General features: G+C 35.2%; 2 protein-coding genes across 2 annotated transcripts; both read right to left on the bottom strand.

Annotated features, from left to right (window-relative positions):
* Window positions 1-1,288: 1,288 nt before the first annotated feature.
* LOC120778422 (protein midgut expression 1-like) lies at window positions 1,289-2,061 on the bottom strand. Its single transcript, XM_040110205.1, has 2 exons — window positions 2,009-2,061; window positions 1,289-1,481 (listed from the first exon to the last, which is right to left on the bottom strand). Exons 1-2 carry the CDS (start codon window positions 2,059-2,061, stop codon window positions 1,289-1,291), a joined length of 246 nt encoding a protein of 81 aa, XP_039966139.1.
* A 2,404-nt stretch (window positions 2,062-4,465) lies between these two features.
* On the bottom strand, window positions 4,466-7,706 carry LOC120779048 (protein midgut expression 1). The gene is made up of 2 exons (XM_040111185.1): window positions 7,402-7,706; window positions 4,466-4,792 (listed from the first exon to the last, which is right to left on the bottom strand). The coding sequence occupies exons 1-2, from the start codon at window positions 7,452-7,454 to the stop codon at window positions 4,594-4,596; spliced, it is 252 nt and encodes an 83-aa protein (XP_039967119.1). The 5' UTR covers window positions 7,455-7,706; the 3' UTR covers window positions 4,466-4,593.
* Window positions 7,707-8,933: the final 1,227 nt, after the last annotated feature.

Below are 8,933 nucleotides of genomic sequence, written 5' to 3'. Positions count from 1 at the left end.
AGAAATATTTAATATAACTATTACAGTTAACAAATTATAAACTAGCTTTCATAGCGCTTGTTATATAATGAAAGAACTCTACTACAACGTTCTCGTTCTCTTTATGTTCCACAACGCCAACAAATTGAAGGGCCACGAACAGCATTAACAAGACGACAAATGTACAAACCAACCACATGCAAAATCTGGAAAGATTTAATTAATAATGAGACGGGATATTGTTTATATTAGCAATTAGAAATCTGTCTTCACAGAGCGTATAATGAAACAGCCGCAAATATCCTTTTAGCTCACTTATACAAACTCTATCTAAATTTTTAGAGCCCGTGTGGGTTTTAGGTTTTCTTACTTGCACATCCCGTGCTTGGTTTATTTCCTTCGTAGTAATATTTCCTTATCTTTATTCGCTTTTTATTAATGTCGGCAATGTTTTCTCAAAAAGCAAAGAAAAAATATTCAATATTTCATTTTACATATTTTCGAATATTGTTGCAAAGCTCCCAGCTAATTAAATTTGTTGAGTGAGTTCAATATATGTATATTATGATTTTGAACCAACACTGTGTTCTGACTTTGCACACAATTCGTCTGTCTTTAATGTTCAGGTTAAATAATAGGTTAAGACGAAGAGTTGATCCAAAATCGATGGATCTAACTTAGGCATTGATTTGTAGAAAATTGAGAACGAGCACGTCTATTAGAACTATTCTGGTAAATAAAGAGAGACTCAAACGAAAAAGTGATCTCATGAAGAAATTTATCAGTCTCTTAGCTATTTTTTCATAAAAATTGTAAGCTTTTCACTGTGATCTATTAGATTTTAGCAAAGCTGTAAGAAAATTATATTCATTTTTCATATCAACTCAGCAGATTCTGAATACTTTCAAATCCACCGAGAAAAGCAACAAGGTTGATTGTTTTTAGATAATTTCTTAGATAATTTGAATAAAATCTAACCTAAAAATGGTGTTATTGCACCGTCTCGTGTAAAAACTAACTGCCACAGTGGCTTTTTTTCTTTCAGGCCACTTAATACATATCGCGCGATCAAGAAATCGAAACCTTAGCATTTATACGAGGTATTATCAAAGATTCAAAACCATTTACTTTAATTTCACGAAAGTATTTTAATTTACATAATCTTCATTAAAATAATTCTATAAAACAATAAACAAATACAATAGAACTATGTAAACATAAACAAAAATTTTCAGCAACAATAATTGAGGAAATGCTAACACAGTGTATAACACATATCACGCGTAAGCTTTATGACGATTAAATCTTTTCAATAGTATTGCTGGAAGAGTCCTTTAAAAGTTAACGGGGCGGCAGTTACCATCTCCTCCATCATTTTCTCACTGGAGTCATCCCCCTTGTGGTAAAATACTGTAAAGTATATGATAAGACCAATTATGAGGAACAATATGAGCACTGAACAAAGTATGCCGAGACAGATTGTTAAGGCACATTGGCAGCAGCTGGAAGAAGTACAGATACAAAAAAATATATATAAATAAATATTTAGACAATAGTATGATATTTTATATATATTTCGAGATGTTTTTGAAAACCGTTTTATCAAAAATTGAAATTAAATTGTTAGAAAGGCGTATGAAAAACGACCACAAGAAGACTGAGGTGTGCTATTCAGTGAAGAACCAAACAAACAGTGAGCACTCGGTATAGCACGCTGGGTGCCGAAGAGAACGTGGTTTTTCCAGGAGTATCCGGCATAGCACGCTTCCTACCATAGAGGACCTCGTTTTACTTAGATTATACTATATATGTATGCTCTTCTTAAAGAGTAACGTTATGGTTCTGGCGAATGCAGAATTTTTGATATTTCGCGTATTACTTTTAATAAAAGGTATTATGCATATATTATTAGAAGATCCAGAGATCGAAAATTTTTAAACATCATCACGAAGCACAAATCTATGGTGAGTTCAATTCGTATAGCTGCTAAAGTATCTGCACACCCATTCTTTTGATAATATTGACTTACCAGCACACAACTTTTCCTGAACCCTTGAGACATTCGCACAACGCGCCACACATTTTAATTGTTCCTTGTTAAAAACAGCTTTTTTAGGCGTGTAAAATACTATGCTAATCTCAATATATTTTTAGTTACGGATCGTATCAGCGACTAACAGTTGTAAATGAGTTATATGTATGTTACACGATAGAAGAATATTTCATTAGCTTTTCAGATTTGCGTGTAAACTTCATGGATATCTTTATGAAAAAAAGAGAGACACAAGTTTCGAAACATAACATTTTCGAATTTTACAATATACCTTTCAGTATTACAAATTAACCCATAAATGAGCCATCAAACGACGCGTCGGAACTGAGAATAACGGAGAGCAGGAAATTAGCTTAGAAAATTTCATTTTCACAAATTAGTTAAACTAGTTTTCGTCTTACGAAATTGTTCAAACTAAAAACCCTAACATCAACTTAGGCGCTACAACGCTGAGTAATTAATTCTCTCGTCTTAGTACAAAAGTATTCAATTCTCAGACGGTCTATAAAATGCCTGTTTGAAGCTTTTAAACCTATGCTCGCAAAGCGTCGGCAAAAAATTTCATGAAATAACTTTCCAATCTCAATTTATTAAATAGAAACCACAAAGCAATATCATCAACTCCGAAATCTTCAAATCTTTATATTTCTATGCTTATATTAATTAAAACACAAGGCACATTTCATAACTGTAATTATTCTAACTTAAAGATAACCTTCGCATATAGCCGTACGTTAGTGTCATCAACCTGAGAAAGGTCTCAATATAAAGCTCATTATTTCTTGCATAACCGAGTTTTCTCTATCGGCATCTGGACTTTTGTGAAAAACAAAAGCAGCAAAGCAAATTGATAAGAATATTATTAAGGCGATGATCACAATGCAGGCGGTGGCACAAAATACATTGTATCTGCAGCCGCTGAAAGAGAACGGTCAAAAATAATACTCATTATGGAAAAACACTCTGAAAAGAAGTGTTTATGTATTTATTTTGTCTTAAAATGATATAAACAATACACTTTTTCCGTACCAACACATCTTCTGCTCTTTTTGCTCGCTTTCTTTTTTTGCTACACTGTTTCGGTGATCTATCGCTTGAGTTCTTGTGAAAATTTTTAGCTTTGCTTATTCTAGTGACATTTTTCGACACTTTGTTTCATATATTTTGCTCGAAGTGAAGTTCAAAATTATTTCTTTCAAGTTGATATTTTTGTTACTCTTGCTTAGTATTTTTTGTTAAGAAGCAATCCTCCCTAAAGTAAAATCCTGCCATATCGCTTTCTAAAGTATTCAACTTATTGATGATTCATACGAACCTCTTAATAGGTTAGTGCTCTTACAATGTCTTTATTTTTGTTCAGGTCTCATTTTTCAGTAATTCAGTCTTATTTGTCAGTTGGATGTTGGTTAGTCAACATTTTGCTTAAATTCTGGAAAGGTTATGGAAATTCTCTGCACTAAAAATAAAAAATTACATTGAAATTCGATAACAAAAATACCGAATTCAACTAAAATTTTTTCCAAATGGCGGTGGTATTATGTTTTACTCAGATAGTCGGTAATCAATCAATAGCTTCTGCTACTATTTTGCAAAACTTATATTTACTAAAGTTGGTATTTGCAGACTTTAGCCTAGTTTTCATCTCGATAAAGCTTCAAAGCTTCTTTCAAAGGACCGTTAAGAAGCCTTCAGCTTAGTTTTCATCTCGACAAAGCTACAAAGTTCTTTTCCAAGGATCTTTGAGAAGCCTTCTGCTTCGTTTTCATTTCGCTAAAGCTTCAAAGCTTATTTCGAAGGACCTTTAAGACGCCTTCATCTTAGTTTTCATCTCAATAAAGCTTCAAAGTTCTTTTCCAAGAATCTTTAAGAAGCCCTCAGCTTAGTATTAATTTCGCTAAAGCTTCAAAGCTTATTTCAAAGGACCTTTAAGAAGCCTTCTGCCTAGTTTCAAAGGAAATTAAGAAGATATCCGCTAAAGCATTTCGTCTTACGGCCTACTCATTTTAATGGGTCTTCATATCATAAATCATATTTGTTTAAGTTTAGTGCTTCGTTTCAATATGTACCTAGCCTATAGTTCATGGGCGTAACATATAGAAGTTTGGCTAGTGTACGCGTAATCAAGCGATATTTCTCCGTACGAAGGTAAACAAAGGGAAGTAATAATTTAATTAAGCACTATTTTATATATGTATATTATATACATATGTATGTATTAATGTATATGCAAATATATTGTATATATAGTACATCATTGAGATAACACTATTTCTATAGCCTTATATTACCCCAACATTAAAAACGAAATATTTATAGCATATCGTAAATTAACCCATATTTGTTCAAAAAAAAACTTTGATTAGATTAGCAGCAGTGTGATTACTATTATTTCCTTAATTAAATTCGTAGCTATATTAATACACAGTGAAATTATCTTGTATAAATGTTTAAAAATATTTATTAAATATATTACACTTAAAAAATATACAATAACGCTCTCTGGTTTACACTAAAGTAATGCCAAAAGCCCCAAACTGGCACTAAACCTTATTTATTTCATTTTAGTGTTGTTGTTGGAAGTATTGCTTAAAGGTTGTAGGCGCAGCTGTTATAAGCTGCTGCACCAATTTTTCTTGCTCTCCATCGGAACTATCCTTATGGTAGTATACTGTAAAGTACACGATCAGACCGATTATGACAGCTAACACTATGACCGAACAGAATATGCCGAGTAACATATTCAGCGCACATTCGCAGCAGCTATAAAGAGAAGAGTTTAAAAATTAATTCTATTAAAATCAAGAGCTGAAATTAATATGTATTTAGTATAAATTTTTTTGTAAAATAATAAAGGTTATATGCTAAATGTGTTCCATACCAGGATGGTTCTGGGAATAAGCGACCCGATAGAGATTACAATGAAAAACAGATTCGAGAAGATTTTTTCGAAACTTAGCATCAATAAGTTCGGTACACTTCCGCCATATTCTCTCAATTCTTATCTCGATATATATTTGTTCTGATCTGCGTTGATATACATTTCATAAGATGGGGCGATCTTCAGAACGCCATTGAAGTAAATACAAAGCTTAGGCACTGGCTTAGTTATTATAACATTATAATAGATTTAAAGTCCTCAGACCTGAAAATATTCATTGCTGATACGATAGTAATAGCCACGACGACTCCATCTTCAGAAGCGAAACAATTTACTGACACATGTTATAGGAGATTTGGCGAGCGCTCACTAAGGAAAATGATCAAATGATATCTCAGACCGGTCGGACTCGCGGAATGGTTCCGAATTTATATTCAGCCTTATATAACCTATGATTTACAGTTCCAAAGGTGAAATCTACATACCGACGGATCAAAGGGCGAAACAGGAACAGGAGCGTGCTTCTTCTGTAGTAATAGATTCAGAAAATGCAGCTTCAAACTAAATGACTACAATTCAGAACTTCAGTCAAAAATTGTGGACATAACAGAAGGTGCCAAGTGCTCTTCTGCTCTAACCATAAACTTTCTAGTTGACCACCAAGCGTCAATTAAGGCTCATTAACTCAGTTAATATCATCTGGGTACCCGGTCATATAGAAATCGTAGGAAATGAAAAGGCAGACGAGCTGGCCAGCTTTTTGAAAACTTGTTTGAAGCGAGGACCCTGGCGGAACACCTCAAGTATCGGAACAAACTCCTAGGCAAAAGAGAGCTTAGCAATATTATGGGAGTCATCACAGGGCACCTACCCTTAAGATCGCACATTCAGAAAGTGGGATAAGGGGATTCGGCGGTCTGCAGGGAATGAGCGGAGGATGATAAAATGCAGGAGCATTATCTATGCGAATTCCCAGCCTTCAGCCGGATGAGAAGTTACATATTCCTCGGTTGCCATTATTCCAACTTAAGATACATTGGGCAGCTGGGGTGGAAAAGAGTAAGGTTTTTCATCAAATCCTCCGAGTTGTTGGATAAAGCTTGGTCCGACGTTTACGCGCCTCCCTTTTCAACCAACCAACCCACCAACAAAAATAGAGAACAGACTTCCCTCGCCTAAAATCTATCGACTTTGTTACCTGCTTACTTAGACCTTTCAGTTGAACTTATTATCAAACGAGACTATGAGTGATTTACATATTTCACATGTACACTTCTATTATCTGAGAGATTGCTGTTTGAATAACAAATTCAGGGCTTAACCTAAATACCTATAATATCAAATGCAATAAATATTTTTGCAATTTTGCGCAGGTGAAGTACATGTGGGATTTCGCTCATATATATTACATAAGTATGTGTAAATACTGTTGAATATTTATCTATTCTTTGCTAATTATTACACCTCTCATTTACCGTACGCTTTACACTGCCATACTACAATGCATTTGCTATCTAACAATTCAACGCTTTCATATCGCTCAAGTAGCTTACTAATAGTCTCTGGGGTTTCACGTGCTCAGAGCTTATAATGTGTTTACTGATATCAACAAATTTTTTTCAAAAGTTTCTACTACAACTAAGCAATATATCGAGGTGGTGGTGGTGTATTGGGTGACAATTGACAAGCAAATGACAGCGAGTATTGCAAGTTACTTACGAATACTATATAAGAATTCGATACTTCTATTCAAATGGGGAAAACTATTCTCGCCTCTCCTTATAGGGAACAGATATATTGAAAAGTCCCCAGTTTAACACATGTATAGAAAATAAATCCATAATGAGATGATATGAGGGAGCTCTGTGCAAAATGGCGAGCTCACTTTTCACGAAAAACAAAGACTAGTTGATGATTCGGAGTAGTGTTTGGAGATGTTCAAGTGTAATAAATCCGAATTTTTGACCATATGTGACAATAGATGAAACATGCCTTCATCATTTCACTCCGAAATCCAATCGACAGTCATCCGAGTGGACTGCAGACGATAACCCACTCCAAAACGTGAAGAACGCAACAGTCGGCTGACAAGGTTATGGCGTCTGTATCCGCATAGTGTCGCAAGTCCGTGAAAACACGGGCAAAAATGCATGAATTGGGCTTCAAATTGCTTCCGGGTCCACCGTTTTCTTCAGAACTGGCCCACTGTGACAATTTCCTGTTCTCAGTAGGTACTAAAAGGAATGCTCGCTGGGAAAAAATGTTCGCTGAATGATGAACAGATCGCCGAAACTGAGGCCTACTTTGAAGCAAACAACAAATCGTACCACAAAACTGGTATCGAAAAGTTGGAAGGTCACTGTAATCAGTGTATCAACCTTGAAGGCAATTATAGACTTATTTTACCCATTTTTACCAAGTTTGCTGAAAACTTGTTTTATCTTATCACATTGCATATTACTTTCTACAGTGTTAAAAAAAAAAGACTCACCAACAAAAAAGTTTTGCTGGACATTTCAGACACTCCCACAAACAGTTACACATTTTGAATATTCGTGTTTAAAATTAATTCAAAATTATTCTACAAAGTAGCACACAATTAATTTAATTTAATTATTTTTAAAGCTCCGTGTAATCCTCTCGTGCACTTTAATTAGTATTTAGTTCGTTAGTTCGTTCGATATCAGTGAATCACTAGTCGCTATTTAACGGTTATGTAAATGTTTTCCGTTTATTCTCTCCGCAAGTGTGTAAAACACGTTATTTCGTTGGCAAACACAAACCGCAACTGTCGCGTCGCTCGAAAGTTATTAGCTATTTTCCTCCAATGGAAAACCTTAACCTGTGCGTGTTACATATAGAGCTAGGAGACCACACATGAATGTATTATCGAGCCATTTGTGTACTTCACATATTTTAACTTTAACGGGAGTCGTGCGCAACATGCCTCAACACTTCAAGTGCTTAAAACGAGTTGGCATCCAGCACTTAAGGGTTAAGTAATCGGTGCCAATTATCGCGTTTATTGCAAGGTGTAAAAAAAGCAACTTTTGGACGTGACACATTGTATTATCAGTGTCAATATATCAATGAATCGTATTTATGTGTTGATAAAAAGTGGTAACGTATGTATTTGTTACCGAAATATGTACCTAAGAACGACGTTATTTATATTTTCTTATCAGTATCGATTGGTGCAAAAAAATATGTGGAGGTGAATGTTTGTTCAGTCCACTTCACAGCAACGATTAGGCGGTGTCGTTGTTGGAGCACACACTTGACGGTGAATCCCACTAGAAATCAACAAATTTTATGACTATGAGGGAAATTATTAACAGTTAAATCTTGATGTCGCTCTGACTTATGTTTCAAAAATTCGTTTTTTTAGTCCACCCTAATTCCCTTCAAGGGTGATATGATGATTATAGCGTCCTTTCATGCCGTTTCTGCAGTACGATTTGTCCTTTGCTTCAAAATAGTCCTCAGTTTCGCTGATCAGCTCTTCATTCGACGGAAATTTCTTCCCAGCCAGCATACATTTGAGATCTCAGAACAGGAAAGAGTCGCTGGCTGTCAGATCTGGAGGATCTGGTGGATGTGGAAGTAATTCGAAGCCTAATTCATGGATTTTTGCAATGGTTTTCACTTACTTGTGACACGGTGCATTGTCTTAGTGAAACAGCACATTCGATTTCTTCAAATGCGCCTGTATAACGGGGATTTCGTCCTTCAAACAGTGCAATAATGCTATGAAATGGTCGCTGTTGATGGTACTTCCTTTTTCAAGATAGTCAATAAATACTATTCTACAGACGCCATAACCTTGCCAACCGACTGCTGCGTTTATCCACACTTTGCAGCGGGTTCATCGTGTGCAGTCTACTGGGAGGACTGTTGATTGGACTTCGGAGTAAAATGATGAAGCCATATTTCATCCATTGTCTCATTTCGATGCAAAATCTCGATTTTATTACGCTTGAAAATCTCCAAACAATGCTCCGGATCATCAACTCATTATTGTTC

The sequence above is a fragment of the Bactrocera tryoni genome, chromosome 5 (genome assembly GCF_016617805.1).
Source record: "Bactrocera tryoni isolate S06 chromosome 5, CSIRO_BtryS06_freeze2, whole genome shotgun sequence".
In the NCBI taxonomy this organism is placed as follows: domain Eukaryota; kingdom Metazoa; phylum Arthropoda; class Insecta; order Diptera; family Tephritidae; genus Bactrocera; species Bactrocera tryoni.
This window is presented reverse-complemented; position numbering and strand designations above follow the sequence as displayed.

What these genes read in the sequence shown, in the direction of transcription:
- LOC120778422 (XM_040110205.1), bottom strand. Translation starts at nt 2,061, where the DNA reads ATGTGTGGCGCGTTGTGCGAATGTCTCAAGGGTTCAGGAAAAGTTGTG. An exon ending in TCAGGAAAAGTTGTGTGCTG is followed by an intron (nt 1,482 to 2,008) that starts GTAAGTCAATAT and finishes TACTTCTTCCAG; the next exon opens with CTGCTGCCAATGTGCCTTAA.
- LOC120779048 (XM_040111185.1), bottom strand. Translation starts at nt 7,454, where the DNA reads ATGTGTAACTGTTTGTGGGAGTGTCTGAAATGTCCAGCAAAACTTTTT. An exon ending in CCAGCAAAACTTTTTTGTTG is followed by an intron (nt 4,793 to 7,401) that starts GTGAGTCTTTTT and finishes TTCTCTTTATAG; the next exon opens with CTGCTGCGAATGTGCGCTGA.